The sequence below is a fragment of the Palaemon carinicauda genome, chromosome 8, assembly GCF_036898095.1.
Source record: "Palaemon carinicauda isolate YSFRI2023 chromosome 8, ASM3689809v2, whole genome shotgun sequence".
Lineage (NCBI taxonomy): Eukaryota > Metazoa > Arthropoda > Malacostraca > Decapoda > Palaemonidae > Palaemon > Palaemon carinicauda.
Window position 1 is genome coordinate 113510728 of NC_090732.1, and position 17285 is coordinate 113528012.

Consider the following 17285-nt stretch of genomic DNA (forward strand, 5'->3'; position numbering starts at 1 on the left):
GGATTTGTGCCTTTCTAAAGAAGGAGTTTTGTTCAGTGAGGGAGTGGATGAGTCTCCTGGGAACCCTCTCTTCACTAGAACAATTTTATGTCTGGGGATGCTAAATTTACGACCCCTTCAGTTTCATCTCAATTGCCATTGGAGCAAAGAGGACAGCCTCGACAAGGAGAGCATTCCTCTTATGGAACTGATTAAAGAGTGCCTTTGTTGGTGGAACAACATAAACAGGCTCCAGGAAGGTCTCTCTTTGAAACATAAGAGCCCAGACCTTGTGTTGTTTTTCGACGCCTCAGACTCTGGGTGGGGAGCAACACTAGAAAAGTCAGAGATTTCGGGTCTGTGGACAAAACAACAGCTAAGTCTACACATCAATCAAAAGTAGCTGTTAGCAGTCATGTTGGCTCTCAAGGGGTTCGAGAACCTAGTACTGAACAAAGTTATACAAATCAATGCGGACAATACCACAGCTTTAGCCTACATAGCGAAGCAAGGGGAAACGCATTCTAGGCCTCTTTATGAGTTAGCAAAAACTCTTCTCGTTTGGGCACATCAAAGAAAGATATCCCTGTTAACAAGATTCATTCAAGGGTAAAAGAATGTGAGGGCAGACAGCCTCAGCAGGAGGAATCAAGTTCTCCCCGCAGAGTGGACACTGCATCTAGATGTATGCAAGAAACTTTGGCGGATTTGGGGTCACCCCCTTATAGATCTATTCGCAACCTCTAAAACCAAAAGACTAGAGAATTATTGCTTCCCAGTTCCGGATCTCGAAGCGTCAGACATAGACGCGTTCCTGATGGACTGGTCACACCTAGATGTGTACGCTTTTCCTCCATTCAAAGTGCTGCACAAAGTACTACAAAAGTTTGTGTCTCACAAGGGAACCAGATTGACGTTAATAGCCCCCCTCTGGACGTCAAGAGGTTGGTTCACAGAGGCACTGGAATGGATGGTAGATGTTCCAAGAAGCTTGCCATTGAGAATAGATCTTCTCAGACAACCCCACTTGGCAAGAAACTATCTAAACCTCCCAGCTCTACGTCTGACTGCCTTTAGACTATCGAAAAACTCGTAAGATCTAGAGGATTTTCGAAGGAGGCGGCCAATCCAAGTGGGAAGTTTTTAGAGCATGGTGTAAAACAAACTTAGTTTCTTCATCCAGGACCTCTATAGCTCAAATTGCCAATTTCTTTTTAGAGCTTAGAAGAAGGCACAATTTCTCCTCCTCAACCATTAAAGGGTACAGGAGTATGTTAGCAGCGGTCTTTAGGCATAGCCATTTAGACCGCTCGAATAACAAGGACCTTCAGGATCTACTTAGATCCTTTGAAACCTCTAAGAAACGTCAACAGGATTCACCAGCCTTGAATTTGGACGTAGTTTTAAAATTTCTTATGAGTGACAGATTCGAACCTTTGAACTCTGCTTCTTTTAAAGATCTGACTTTAAAAACTCTATTTTTAGTAAGCTTAGCGACAGCTAAAAGGGTCAGTGGAGTTCATGCTTTTAGCAAAAACATTGGCTTTAGAAATGACAAAGCTATATGCTCCCTGCAGCTTGATTTTCTAGCCAAAAACGAACGTCCTTCTCACCCATGGCCAAAATGTTTCGAAATTGCTAACCTCTCTGATTTGGTGGGTGACGAACTAGAGAAGGTTCTTTGTCCTGTTAGAGCAGGTCTAAAGGTTTAAGAGGCAGTTCAGAAGCTCTTTCGTGTGCAGTCAAAAATCCTGCTTTACCTATGTCTAAAAACGCCTCATTAAATTTCATAAGACTTTTAATTTAAGAAGCTCTCACACACTGTGGTGAGGCAGATCTTAAGCTCTTGAAAGTTAAGACTCATGAAGTTAGAGCTGTGGCAACTTCTGTGGCTTTTAAACAAAATCGTTCTCTGCAAAGTATAATGGATATAACGTTTATGAGAAGTAAATCTGTATTCGCATCACATTATTTAAAACGTGTCCAGACTCTTAGCAGCGAATGCAGTAGTAGGTAAAGGATCTAGCACTACACTCCCTTAATCCCTAGTACCCTTTTCCCCTCTTGGAACTTGTATATATTTTTTATGATTGGAGGAAATTGTTAGACAATCTTCCGCAATCTTTGATTTAGTCAGGTTGTCATTTGTTCCTTGAGAGTGCCCGGAACAAGGGTATTAGTTGAGGTCCTGTCAGCATTAGGTTATTTACCGTTTGACAGCTCCTAGAGTTCTTCAGCCTCCTGGGTGGATCGCTGGTTCTCAAAGGACAGCAGACTTCGTAATGCTGAGAACCATTGAAGTCAGCTTCCTGAATAGGTACGAACCCTTAAGCTAAGTTTTGTTTTTAAACTCTTAAGTGAAATTCTATTAATGTTGCTGTCTCTGACCAAGGGTGTCAATCAGCTATTATATATAACCACCGGGTAAGTTTAAATATTTAAAGATTATATTTTCATAATGAAATAAATTTTTGAACATACTTACCCGCTGGGTTATATAACTTAAAATCGCCCCCTTCCTCCCCTCTAGAGACCTATGAGCATGGAAAATCTGATACTAGGAGGGATAGTTCAATCTAGCTCTGTGGTGGCGCTAGTGTATACCTGCCATATCTATGTGATTGCCGCGAGTTTTGAATTTTCTGCCGGTCAGAAGAATAAAGCTATTATATATAACCAGCGGGTAAGTATGTTAAAAAATTTATTTTATTATGTAAATATCATTTCTCTCTTCTTCCATTTGAATCCTCATTCTGGAAAGAAGGCAGTAGGGACAGTAGTCCCTACAACCCTAATTATTGTACTGAGCTGTAATAATACGGTAGTCCTTCTCGCCATTATTTCTCTCTGTTGGCTTGTGCCGACAGGTACTAGCCTATCCCGGTAGTATACCGGCAGAACTACAGTATAAGATTATACAGTTTTCAGTATACCTGCGGTATATCAAATACAGCAGTTAGAAAACTACAGTATATAACACACAGTAGTATGATTTTCCAACATACTCTATTTATCCTTTCACAGTCCATTGTTGAGACTGTTAGCAAATGTTGAGGTGAAGCATTCCTTCAACATTCTGATGTATCTTAGATCATCGGAACAAAATTTTTACACTACAGTATTAATATTTCACTTATGGGGGAGTTAGTGTTAGTATACACTGACTTCAGCTCTAAGTACTAGAGCTATCCCAATCTGTATTTCCCTAATAAGGAAATTCAAAATATTAATATTGAGGAAGGTCACAGCAATTGCCTGGTCAGGAAACACAGATGTGTCTTTCCTATTTCTTTTCTAGCTTACTATCCTAAGCTATAATTATAATAGTAATGATTACTATTTAATGCATGTGAATATATCATTATGATAAATTACCCCCTACTCATTTCACTCTTTCTTTCCTTACAGGAGGAGGCTAAGGTGAAGTGTGTGGTTATGTACTGAAACCACAAAAGCAGGGATTTTTGTGGCCACAAGATGCGCAGGTCTCATGTCCCCTGCTTCATCGCAACTGAAACCCTGAGGTATTGGGATCCAAAGGGTTGCACCGTCTGCTCGGCCTTGATGTCCGAGAGTTTTGGTGATCCCAAGATGGCTGAGTCGAGGGATACTACAAGGGAAACACTTCAAAGGTGAGTAAGAGGGTTCCAGAACTCTCCGGGACCTTGCCTGCCAAACGAAGCGATGAGAAGCCTTCTGTTCCCTAAGGCAACATCTGACGCGGTTGTGCCTCAGGTACAGGTCAAGCCTCCCTTCATGCAACACGATAGAGGCTGACATTAACAAGGCTTTAGAAGGGATGGACATCCATCAGGAAAGGATGTCAGAGGTGTCCTCAGACACCATAAAGGATCTTCTTCAAGAAGATCCTGAAGAAGAGGTGGCCCAGCCACCCGAGGAGGAAGAAGGATCTGTATCGACAGTGACGGAAGACCCTCTACTATCTGTGACGGCATATTGACCTGTGCCGTCAACTTCTTTGGCCCTAACCCCTCAACCGGACCTGCTGTTATCCAAGGGCGAAGCGCTCATGGCGCAGATCCAATAGATGATGGAAACAATGCGCAAGGAACAGCAAGAGATGAGAAGGGAAGTCAGGGAAGCACACTGCTCGGCCACTTTTAGCGGCTCCCACAAGTGTGTCAAAGCCTCTGACTTACCCCAATGCTCCGAAACCAACCCCTGGAGGTATGCGGAGTTCGTGCCCATGATAAGTGGGAGACTCTTCATCTCTGAGAAGATGGGGGCCATATCCCTTGACGATCTCCTATTATGGCCGAACGTTTCGGCTTACCCGGAATGCTTTGTGAGATTGAAGAATGAACCTGCCTCTAAAGAAGAGACAGAACCTAAGGAGATCATGGTCTTGGATCATGACTAGGCGCAGGCTCTTTTGACGAGTAGCCTGAAGAGAGCAGGCTATACAAATTCGAAAGTTTCTGCTTTGAGCAAGAGGCACCCTACCTTCCTTGGTACTTCCTCCAGTGCTTTCCTCTTCATGTCTAAAGCTCTCCTCTGCGTGCTAGAGGAGTGTAAACCATTGTCTTTAGCCCTGCCTACCGGTGAGAAGGATTGGAACGAAGTCCATCTAACCTTCTCAATCTCGAAACTGGATCCAGATATAGCAGGACAGCAGTTCAACTAGAACCTTCCAAAGTTGTCGGATTTTCTTCTGCGAAAGGAACAGGAGACAAAAGAGAGACTAGCCACCTCTCTGTCTCTCCAGAATTGCATGGAGATGTGCGCAGGCATCTCAAGTACCCCAAATATGTACACGGTCCTAGCAAAGATGCACATGACTACCATAGTAAAGGACATGTACGCTTTCGTGAAGGCCAGTGCAACGGTCAAGCACGAGCCCAGGAAATTGATTACTTCATGTATCGGGGGCAATGACCTCTTCCCAAAGGAAACAGTCCAAGAGGTAGTTACTAAAACTGCCACGGAGAATAGGAACCTTCTCCAAAAGTGGGGCATGTCTTCCAAAAGGAAATCATCCTCTGACGCTGGTCCCCAACCCAAGAACAGGAAGGCGAAGAAGCCACGAGTGCCTCATACCCCTGCACAGCATTCCACTGTTACCATGACCACAGTGCCCCAAATGGTTGCCCAGCCGCAAACTACTTTCCAGATGGTGCCTCAGCAGTTAGTAGCTCAGTCACCAGCCTTTAACCCAGGCTATAAGAGGCACACCACTACCTTTCTCCCTAAACGAAGAGGATCTAGAAGAGGGTCCTCAAGAAACCTTTCAAGGGGTAGAGGAGGACGTGGTCAGGGTAACAAGCCCTCTGGATCAGCTAAGCAATGAGATGCTCCAGGTAGGAGGAAGACTCTTCCACATTCTGGATCGTTGGACCTTCAATCCCTGGGCCCACAGCCTAATCAAGAATGGACTAGGGTGGAAATGGAGCAAAACTCCACCTTCCTTTCCTCAACTCTTCCAACACTCCACCTCCTTATTGGAAGAATATACCTTAGAACTCTTGAACAAAAAGGTTATAAGGAAAGCAAAGTCCATCAAATTCCAGGGAAGGCTCTTTTGTGTTCCAAAGAAAGACTCAGACAAACTCAGAGTCATTCTAGACTTGTCTCCACTCAACAAGTTCATCGAGAGCAACAAGTTCCGGATGTTAACCTTACAACTCATAAGGACCCTGTTACCGAAAGGGGCGTACACAGTCTCAATAGATCTGGCAGATGCTTACTGGCACCTATTAGTCAACCGCCCCCTCTCCTCCTACCAAGGATTCAAGCTACAGAGGACAAAGCTTTTCTTCACAGCCATGCCTCTTGGACTAAATATAGCCCCAAGGATATTCACTAAACTTGGAGACACAGTCGTACAACAGCAACGCTTAGAAGGCATTCAGGTAGCAGCATACCTGGACGACTGGCTGGTGTGGGCAGCATCCAAGACTGCTTGTTTGCAGGTAGCTACGAAGATGATCCAGTTCCTGGACCATCTGGGCTTCAAGATCAACTACAAGAAGTCTCACCTCTTTCCAGCTCAAGAGTTTCAATGGTTAGGAATCCATTGGAACTTGCAGTCATACCGCCTCTCCAATCCTTCGAAGAAGAGGAGAGAGATTGCGGGTTCTGTCAAGAGACTGTTGAAGTCCAACAAGATTTCAAGATGCCAACAGGAAAGAGTACTGGGCTCTCTCCAGTTCGCAGCAGTAACAGACCCAGTGCTAAAGCACAACTGAAGGATGCGTCAGGAGTCCGGAGAAGATACGCATCAAACGCTCGAAAAGATCAACAGAGATTGGCACCAACCTTACTGCGATTGCTTCTAAGGCTGTGGTCAAAGGTCAAGAGCTTAGCAAGGACAACTCCCGTACAGCCACCTCAACTGTCATTAGCCATCCACACAGATGCCTCACCGGAAGGATGGGGAGGCCATTCCCATCAAAGGAAAGTACAAGGGAACTGGTCACACCAGTTCAAGACCTTTCACCTTAACATTCTGGAAGCCATGGCAGTCTTCCTAACGTTTAGGAAACTATCCCCTCACAGATCAGCCCACATCAAGTTGGTCTTGGACAGCGAGGTGATAATGAAATGTCTGAACCGACAAGGCTCGAGATCACTCTACATCAATCACGTGATGTTGGCCATCTTTCGCTTGGCAAGAAAGAAAAGATGGCAGGTATCAGCAGTTCACCTACAAGGGTTCCGCAATGTGACGGTGGACGCTCTATCCAGGCGAAAACCGATAAAGTCAGAATGGTCCCTAGACGCAGACTCATTCTCCTTAATCTTGGAAAAAGTCCCGGAGCTGCAGATCGACCTCTTCGCAACGGGCGATAATAAGAAACTACCTCGATATGTGGCCCCATACGAGGACCCTCGGGCAGAAGCGACGGACGCCATGTCCCTTAATTGGAACAGATGGAATCATATCTATCTGTTCCCTCCAACAAATCTGCTGAAAGTCCTCAACAAGCTGAGATCCTTCAAGGGGACAGCAGCAGTAGTGGCCTCCAAATGGCCCAAGAGCAATTGGTTCCCTCTAGTGATAGAACTGAAGCTGAGGCTGTTTCCTCTACCAAATCCAGTACTATCCCAACTGGTTCAGAAGTCGACTATCTACGCTTCATCATTGAGAACACAAATCATACATCTCATGATTTTCTCGCCTTAACAGCCAAGAAAAGGTTAAGGATCTCAAAAGACAACATCGTCTTTATAGAAGAATACAATCAAGTCAACCAGAAGACAATATGAATTGTCTTGGAAGAAGTGGGTCTCTTTTGTCAAAACAAACAGGCCGGCAGAAATCTCGATAGACTTCTGCCTTTCCTTCTTCATCCACATTCACGAGCAAGGCCTGGCTTCCACCACGATAACTACGTTTAAGTCAGCTTTGACTAGACCTCCTCTCTACGCCTTCCAGGTGGGCCTGTCGAACGAAATTTTCAATAAGATTCTGAAAGCATGCGCTAGACTTAAACCAGCAAACCCTCCAAAGCCCATATCATGGTCCTTGGACAAAGTCTTGCACTATGCTTCGAACTTGAACAACGAAGATTGTACCCTAAAGGATCTAACACAAAAAGTGATGTTTTTATTCGCTATAGCCTCAGGGGCTAGATTTAGTGAAATAGTGGCCCTATCTAGAAATGAGGACCATATTCAGTTCACAGAAGAGGGAGAACTGAATCTCTTTCACGATCCTACTTTTCTCGCCAAAAACGAGCTACCCACCAAAAGTTGGGGTCCTTGGAGAATCTGCCCTCTGAGGGAAGATGTCTCTTTATGTCCAGTAGAGTGTCTTAAGGTCTATCTTCGAAGAACTTGAGATTTCAAGGAAGGACAGCTCTTCCTAGGCGGAACCTCAGGATAAAAATTATCCCTAAAACAACTGAAGGCAAAACTCAACTACTTTATTCGCAGAGCTGATCCTGACAGTACACCCGCAGGTCACGATCCTAGAAAAATTACTTCCTCGCTGAACTTCTTTCAGCATATGGACTTTGATAGAGTCTGCTCATATACACGGAAATCCTCTAGAGTCTTTTATAAACATTACACTTTGTGGTGGCAGCAGGTAGTGTTATAAAACGTGTCGTCTAGTGCTGCGATGAACAGTGAACTGTTTGGGACTTAACAGTGTACGGGGTGAACAGGTATTAGCATCTTTTAGTGTAATACCAGTTAATTGAGATAACTATAGTGAATCTCGGGCTGTTCTATATAGGTGTAGAATCTAACCAATAACACCAGTGCCGTGTGAAGATTCGTACAGTGTTAAAGTATATCCAACATCTAAGTGAAATCAATCTAATAATTTCACAATACTGAGTGGCACCTGTGATAAATCCATATATGTATTTCTTCCCTTACAGGTTACAAATATATATATAGCTTGAAGATGTTGAATTGTTAAAAGATTCTATTTATAATACATTTGTTGTTGTATTTACTTTTGTCTATACAAATAAATACATAAAATGTATTTGCGTCTTATTCGCCCTACACGAAATCGAATAAATATTCCAGTCTTTTATTTTCCTAAAAATAATATACTTGTCAGTATACCTCTGTAAGAACAACCTGGTAATCGCTAAAAAGTTCCACCTTGTTCCTACGAAATATAACTTTGACTCTTTATAGTCGGTATCGACAATTTCCCTGCAGGGGCCAGGAAGCCCTAAGTTAGTTCCAAACTTAATGGATATGACAAATAACAGTAATGTCATATATATATTTGGTCTGGGAGACCATATAAGGAACTGAGTCAAAGTAAAGGCACTTATACAAACCCACAAATATAGTACTTTCAAGTAATTCTTTGGTAAACTTCCATCAGGATGACATGGCTGAGCCCAAAAAATGGATTTTGAGCAAAGCAAAATATCTATTTTTGGGTGATATGGCATGTCATCCTGATGGACCCTCCCTCCTTTCAAAAAGGAGTACACATCTATGTAACAAACTCCCCACCCAAAAGTACTCTATCTGCAGCTATCCATGCTTGATTGCAAAAAAAGAATAGTTCGCCGTGGTGGTATGGGGAGGGGATTCACCGGGTAACTTTGATAACGGCTCCCCTTCAATTTCGCCACTTCCCCCTCAAAGCGAAAACTCTATTCGGAGTGAAGATTGCTATGTGTCGTATCAAGAAATGCGTCCCCTGATACTATGCGATATCCTCGAGAGATATGTTAAGGATACTCGCGCCAGGAATTAGAATTCTGGAGATCTGTGGTCAATTCTCTTGGAGTATCACTGTAGCCAAATATCCCTTAGAAAGCTGCCTAAAGGAACCTTCCATCAGGACGACATGGCCATATATATATATATATATATATATATATATATATATATATATATATATATATATATATATATATATATATATATATATATATATATATATATATATATAAAACGGATTTTGAGCGAAGCGAAAAATCTATTTTTGGGTGAGATGGCCATGTTGTCCTGATGGAAGTTCCTATAGGGTAGCTTCCTAGGGTATATTACAACTACGGCGATATTCCCAGAGAATTTACCTTAAGGTACCAGAATTCTAACTCCTGGAGCGAATATCCCTCGTGAAAGGGATATCGCGACATATCAGAGGACGTATTCTTGACACGGCACATGGCAATCTGCACCCCGAACAGAGATTACATATCGTAGGAGTCAATTGGCAAGAAATAAAATCGGGAAAGAAAAGGGGGGAGCCGCACCCAAGGCTCCCTATCTCCCGTTTCGTAAGCGTGCCTGGCGCCAATCATGGCGCCATCTGTATTCCTTGTAGCGTACACGAGGTGCTACAGATACTGTATGTAGGGAGGGGTCCTACAGCCCTTTCTTAGAAAGGGAAGAGCGGGTCCATCAGGACGACATGGTCATCTCACCCAAAAATAGATTTTTCGCTTCGCTCAAAATCCGTTTTTTGGGCTCAAGCCATGTCGTCCTGATGGAAGTATACCAGAGCATTACTGTATCTGTGGATTCTCAGAACGTGCCGTACTCCCCGGAGGTAATTTTTCCCGGTCGACTAGACCTAGAGACCTAAGATGTTACCGTTATACATCTTTTCAACTAACTATAAACCATGTTAGAGGTTCCTGCCCCCTACAGGGAAGAGTCCTACTAGACTCTGGAAAAGTCTCGAAGAGTACATATACCTATGTATGAATACCAGGCAAGCTAATATAGTGGTCTCACCCTATATTAAGTAAAGCATAATTTGTAAAGAACCACTGCGTCAATATGAAATATCGACCAGTTCTTCACACAATACTTGTATTGGACAAAGGTTTATATTTGCATAGGAGGAAACTTGTAAAACCAATGCAACATAGCTTGCATAAAGAAACAATTCTATTAGAATTATCCCAGATAAGGTACATAGAATGAACGCTCAATTATACCAATAAATTGACACAGATGAAGGAGACGCAAGGTTCTCAAGAACAAGTTTATTGACAGACAATAAATAAACAGGTTAACATATATAAGAAGAGGATAACCCAAAACTTTAAGCATCAGTATGATAGTAAACAGAACTTTTTTATCTGAAAGAAAAAACATTAAATGCCGCTTTTAAGATACCGAGGTATCAAAGTCATAAAATTTTTAGTCTGTATTACAAATCAATCACATTAGCGTTAGAAACGCTCGGCACACATGTCTGCACTTATGCTAGGTTCACCTTTGGAAATGGAACAGTCTACGTGGGCAACTCAGTGCCCTCACTTAGTTTGTAGTACAGTATGTAACTACACACTCACCCTGGAATTAATCGTCCCAATTAAAACCACTGTTCCTCGCGTCGTTAAACAGTATGGTTAACGACGCGACCCACTGCTACCACAGATCTCTTTAGTTCCTCTACTTGCTTCGCATAGTAGCGAAAGAACACTCTGGAAGACTTCCAGCCAGTGTATGAACGGAGATGTTTAAAATCCATACAATTAAAGAAATTTAAGGATGAGGCAACTTTCCTCGGATCGTGACCTGCGGGTGTACTGTCAGGATCCGCTCTGCGAATAAAATATGTGATTTTCGCTCTGAGTTGATTCAGAGATAAATTTGAGCCTGATGTTTCTCCCCTGAATAGTTGACCACCCTTGAAGTCTGAAGTTCTATGAAGATAGACCTTTAGGCATTCTACTGGACATAGAGATGCATCTTCTTTCAGAGGGCAGATTCTCCAGGGACCCCACCTGTTGGTGGGTAACTCATTCTTGGCGAGAAACGTAGGATCCGGAAACAGGTTCAGTTCTCCCCCATCCAGGAACTGAACACGACCTGCCTCTCTCGAGAGGGCTACAATCTCACTAACCCTGGCCCCGGACGCGAGTGCAAATAGGAAAATAACTTTTTGTGTCAAATCCTTTAACGCACACTCCTCATTGCTCAACAGAGAAGCGAAATGAAGAACTTTGTCTAAAGACCATGAAATGGGCTTTGGAGGTGCTGAAGGTCTGAGCCTAGCGCAGGCTTTCGGAACTTTATTAAAGATCTCGTTGCCTAGGTCGATCTGGAAGGGATATAGAATGGGTCTTGTCAAAGCAGACTTACATGCTGAAATCGTGTTAGCTGCCAACCCTTGACCATGGAGGTGGATGAAGAAAGATAAGCAGAAGTCTGTCAAGATCTCCTGCGGATTCTTCGCCTTGACAAAGGCCACCCATTTTCTCCAAGATGACTCATATTGCCTTCTAGTAGATTTGCACTTATATTCCTCTAGGAAGTCTATGCTGGCTTTCGAAATCCCGAAACGCTTTCTCACCGCTAGGGAGAGAAAATCATGAGCTGCAGGGTCCGGGTTTTCTGTAATGAAGCGCAGACAGTCAACTTCTGGACTCGCTGGGTCAGAACTGGATCTGGTAGCGGTACAAACTTCAGCCGTAGTTCCAATGCCAGGGGGAACCACATGCTGTTCGGCCACTTGTGGGCCACTATTGCCGCTACCCCCTTGAAGGATCTCAGTTTGTTGAGGACCCTCAACAGAAGGTTGTGAGGAGGGAACAGATAAATCTTGGACCATCTGTTCCAGTCGAGGGACATCGCGTCCACTGCTTCCGCTAAGGGGTCCTCGTACGGGGACACGTACAGGGGAAATTTCGTGTTGTCTTTCGTCGCAAAGAGGTCTATCTGCAGTTCTGGGACTTGATTCAGAATGAAGGAGAATGATCCTGCGTCTAAGGACCATTCCGACTCTATAGGTGTGAACCTGGATAGAGCGTCCGCTGTCGCATTGCGGACTCCTTGAAGGTGAACTGCCGACAGGTACCACTTCTTCTTTTCCGCCAATCGGAAGAGGGCCAACATCACCTGGTTGAGAGGTGGTGACCTCGATCCTTGTCGATTCAAGCATCTCACAACTACCTCGCTGTCCATCACCAACCTTATGTGGATCGAGTGACGCGGGGAGACTTTCTTTAAGGTAAGGAGCACTGCCATAGCTTCTAGAAAGTTTATGTGAAAGGTCTTGAATAGCTCGGACCAAGTCCCCTGGACTTTTTTCCGATGAGAGTGACCTCCCCATCCCTCCTTCGAGGCGTCTGAGTGAATCGTCACCGACGGGGGAGGCGGCTGAAGAAGAACCGACTCCTTTAGATGTCTGGCTTGGGACCAAGGCCTTAGAAGAGTACGTAGCCGAAGCGGAACTGGTCTTCTCAGATCTCTTCGCGCGTTTGATGCATAACTTCTCCAAACTCCGGTTGCATCCTTTAGCTGTGCTCTTAGCACTGGGTCTGTCACCGAAGCAAACTGGAGAGAGCCCAATACCCTCTCCTGTTCGCGTCTTGATATCCTTTCGGAATCTAGAAGTCTCTTGACAGAACCCGCTATCTCCTTCCTTTTCTTCGCCGGGATGGAGAAACGGTGTGACATTAGGTCCCAGTGGATTTCCAGGCACTGGAACTTTTGAGATGGAGAAAGTCGAGACTTTTCTTCTGTTGATCTTGAAGCCTAGATACTCTAGGAACTGGATCACTTGACTGGGAGTTTGCAAGCATTCTGTCTCGGATGCTGCCCACACCAGCCAGTCGTCCAGGTAGGCTACTACCTGAATTCCCTTTAGGCGTAATTGTTTGAGAGCTACGCTCGCAAGCTTCGTGAAAATCCTTGGGGCTATATTTATCCCGAATGGCATGGCTCTGAAGGCGTATAGTCTTCGTTTTAGCCTGAACCCTAGGTAGGGGGAGAGTCGACGGTTGATTGGAACTTGCCAATAGGCGTCTGACAAGTCTATAGAGACGGAATATGCCCTCTTGGGCAGTAAGGTCCTTATGTGTTGCAGTGTTAGCATCTTGAATTTGCAATTAACTATGAACTTGTTGAGTGGCGACAAGTCCAGAATGACTCTGAGCTTTTCTGAGTCTTTCTTGGGAACACAAAACAGCCTCCCTTAGAATTTGATGGACTTCACCCTTCGGATCACTTTTTTTCTCCAACAGTTCTTGAACGTACTCCTCCAGAACGGGGGTGGAGTGTTGGAAAAACTGAGGGCACGGGGGTGGAGTGCTGTACCGGCTCCAGCCCAGTCCATTCTTGAGTAGGCTGTGGGCCCAGGGATCGAAGGTCCACCGATCCCGAAAATTCTGAAGTCTCCCTCCTACCGGCATCATCTCACTTGGACTGCCGTCCTGAGGTCTTGCCTCCCTGACCGCGACCACCCCTGAATCCCCTTCCCCTTGAGGGGCGCCTAGACGAGCCTCTGGGTGCTCCTCTAGGCTTTGCTCGAAAGGAAGTAGACTGCCCTTCGAACGTTCGGGTGAATGCCGTGGACTGTGTCGACACAGCCTGGGGTACACACTGAAATGTGGTCGGGGTTTGTGCCATCATCTGGGGCACTGAAGGCAATGGCAATTGCAGTTGCTGTTGCTGTTGCTGTCTAAGAGGCTTGGCTGGCCGAGACGGTAGCCTAGTCCTCATAGTCTTTCTCTTTGGTTGAGGACCCTCATCCGGGGAAGACTTTCTTTTGATAGCCAGGCCCCACTTCTGGAGAAGGTTTCTATTCTCCACGGCGGCCTTATCAACAACTTCTTTGACCAATTCGGTAGGGAAAAGGTCTTTGCCCCAAATGTTGGAGGAGATTAGTTTCCTTGGCTCGTGCCTCACCGTAGCCGAGGTGAACACGAACTCCCTACAAGCTCTCCTCTCCTTGACGAAGCTATAAAGATCCTTCGTCACTGTGGCCAGATGAGTCTTGGCCACTACCATGAACATTTCATGGACCTTGGGGTCACTTGCCATCGTCTCAAGAGTAGTCTGAAGAGACATTGAGGCAGCCAGTCTTTCTTTTGTCTCGAACTCTCTCCGCAAAAGAGAGTCAGACAGCTTAGGGAGGTCCTCGCCGAACTGACGTCCGGCAATATCAGCCTCCAACTTCCCAACTGAGAACGTAAGATGGACGTCCTTCCAGTCTTTGTTGTCCATAGGCAGGGCCAGCGACAAGGGTTTACACTCCTCCAGGGAGGGGCAAGGCTTGCCGGCCTCGACTGTTCTTAGTACAGCCGCAAACCCCTTCTGTAAAAAGGGGAAGGCTCTAGCAGGAGAGGACACAAAGGAAGGGAGCTTCTTACTCAATGCAGCTACCTTTGAGTTAGAGAAGCCCCTCTCTTTCATCGAGGATGAAAGCAAAGCTTGAGCCTTAGCATGGTCCATCACTATGACCTCCTTCGGCTCTGTCTCCTCCTTTGAAGCTGGTTCCTTCCTCAGCCGGACATAACAGTCCGGATATGACACCTTGTTGGGCCAGAATTCCACCACCTCTAGGGGAACTGAACCCAACTTATCCGAGATGACGATCTTTCCAGTCGTCATCGGCATGTGCTCAGCATACCTCCATGGGCTAGCATCTGAGCTCAAGGGAAGGTCTTTCATATTGAGCCTTTTCTGGGGCCCATGTGATGCTGCAAGGTTCTGCATCCGCAGTTCCATTGCAGCCACCTTCTCCTGATTCTCCATCTGCATTTGTTGGATCATTCCAACAATGGAGGAGAGGGCCTTTCCCAGCTCTACTGGGAGAGCGGCCGATGTTGAGGGAATAGGCTCCGGGATCTGAACCAGAGTAGCCGACACCTCGTCGACCTCTTCCTCTACAACGTCTGGGGCTTGAACTTCATCCTGGGCTTCTGCCAGGAGGTCTTCCTCCAGACGCTCATCCACGTCAGACATCCTGTCATCCAACTGGATGTCTTGCATAGCGACCGCGACTTCAGCATCCACCTGGATCTGAACTTGGGGGATCTCCTCTTGAGGCTGGGGAATCACTGCATCAGCTGATGCCTTATGGAAAAGATACGCCCTCATCTTCTCACTTGGAAGATAAGGTCCAGAGGTATTCTTCTGAAAGCCCCTTACCCAGGTACGAAGCTTCTCCCTTGCTATATCCCTTGATTCCGCTGTCCTAGGGGAATCAAAGGCCTCAGTAATCAGGTTAGTGCACACGGTACATACCTGAGGGTCCCAATACTGGAGATCACCCTTGGAGACAGCGCATGCTGCGTGCCTCCTACAAAACTCATGTCCGCAGAGGTTCTTGCTGCGGACGTTGCAGAAAACACTTCCGCATTTCGGAGGGTCCTCCTGTAAAGAGAAGAAATTTCCATGAGTATCAAGTGAACTATGTATCACTGGATATGCATAGTATAGCATAACAATTCATAAAGGAAAGACACACACTTGTGTTTCCTTCACAACCAATTGTTGCAGCCTTCCAGATAATAAAATCGAATGGTTAATCTCTTCTAGAGAAACCAATGCAAAGTTTCCAGAGGAAACAGGTGGAGCTCACACCTAAGCAATGATTTTAAAATCCGGGATAATAGACAAGAAAGAACTCACTTTCTTATCTGTAAGGCAACAGCAAAGGGCTGTGCAAGACAACACAAAAGTGTTAGAACACACAGTGCTGTACCAAAACTTATACTATAGTTTTCTTCTTACAGTATATGTTATACTGAAGAATACTGGTACAGTATAGAAGGTTATGTGCTGGCCGGCACACATCATAACTAGCTTTAAAGTATACTACTTAACAGCTATAAGGCGGCAGATCACTGGTTCAAATGCATGTGCCGGCCGGCAACAGCCTCATTGCCGGCTGGCAACTACACAAGGTAGTACCCGGCTGCCGGCCACACTCTTGGCGACCAGCAGACAAGGGCTGACATTAGCCGGCCGGCAAAGGTACACAATCGATGCCAGCCAGCAGCAAAAGAACCAGAGGACTACGACTGCCCGGCTGCCAGCCTCATAGGCCGGCAGCCGGGTCGAGTACAGCACTAGAAGAAAACAGAATGGATGCCGGGATAAGAGCGTACACTACCTCCAAGCCCGGCAATCCAAAAGAGTGCATATAAGAAAGGGGAGAATCTAATTCAGGCTTCCTGACCAATGCCGTCTGTTCTACAGGCAGGCATCGATGAGGGACCAAGGGAGGTCCGGGCAGCATCCAAAGCAGAAGATCCTTGCCGGCCGGCAAGGGACTGAGTCAATTCCACATCCTAACCTATCCTAGGTCCAGATGTAGAATGACGTACAGTACTGTAATGGCTAGGCCATTACGGAGATAGAGGGGGAAGGGACAAAAGAGGGTCCTATCAACCTTGCTTTAGTGAAGGATCACCCGCAGCCAAGAAAGCTCATCTTAGCCTAAGGGGGATCCAAGGAGGGAGGCCAGCAATACTTGCCAGCTCCCAGAGAACCAAAGCAAGGAAGGTGTTGCTACTCCCAGGGAAAGAATCTTATCCTCCCCCGAGAACAGCAACAAGGACTAGTCTGGTAGATCACAAAAGAAGGAATCATCTCGTACAGAAACCTTCGGTAGTGACCTAAGGAGGCTCAGCCTCTTATGTCTGTGTCAGGCCAGCGAGGGAGACTCTACCCCAAGCCAGACGAACACAGACTCGGACTAAAAACTCTGTTGTTCTGTCCCACTCTGAAACCAGACTTACTGGAACAGAAGGGTACAGTAACACCCCAGTATAGTTTTATCGAAAGTTAATTCAGATAACTTATGGATAAGCCCAAGGCTTAAACAGAGGGAAAGGGATTGCATAACTTCTCCGAAGAAAAGAAAGCAACCGGGGAGTATGAGAAAGTATACTAAGGCTCCATAAGCAACTTAGCCTAGGCAACTAGAGAATCGATTACCTAAATCACCGAAACTCACTCGTATACTATCTTGGAAATATTCAACATAATCTCAAATGTATATAAAACAGCCTAAAGCTTCAATAAAATTTTAATACACTCGGAAAACCAAAATCATGCAGAAAGTACTAGGACCAAACGACTAGGCTACATGGCCTAGCGCAGGCCAGAGTTGGCGA

At 45.4% G+C, this 17285-nt stretch overlaps 1 protein-coding gene across 1 annotated transcript in view; it reads left to right on the forward strand.

The window, feature by feature from the left end:
* Positions 1-5762: 5762 nt before the first annotated feature.
* Positions 5763-17285, forward strand: part of LOC137645408 (RAB11-binding protein RELCH homolog) — a 103635-nt gene continuing 92112 nt past the window's right edge. Inside the window, 1 exon segment of the mRNA XM_068378212.1 lies at positions 5763-6001. Within this exon segment, the coding sequence (XP_068234313.1) occupies positions 5763-6001 (239 nt within the window).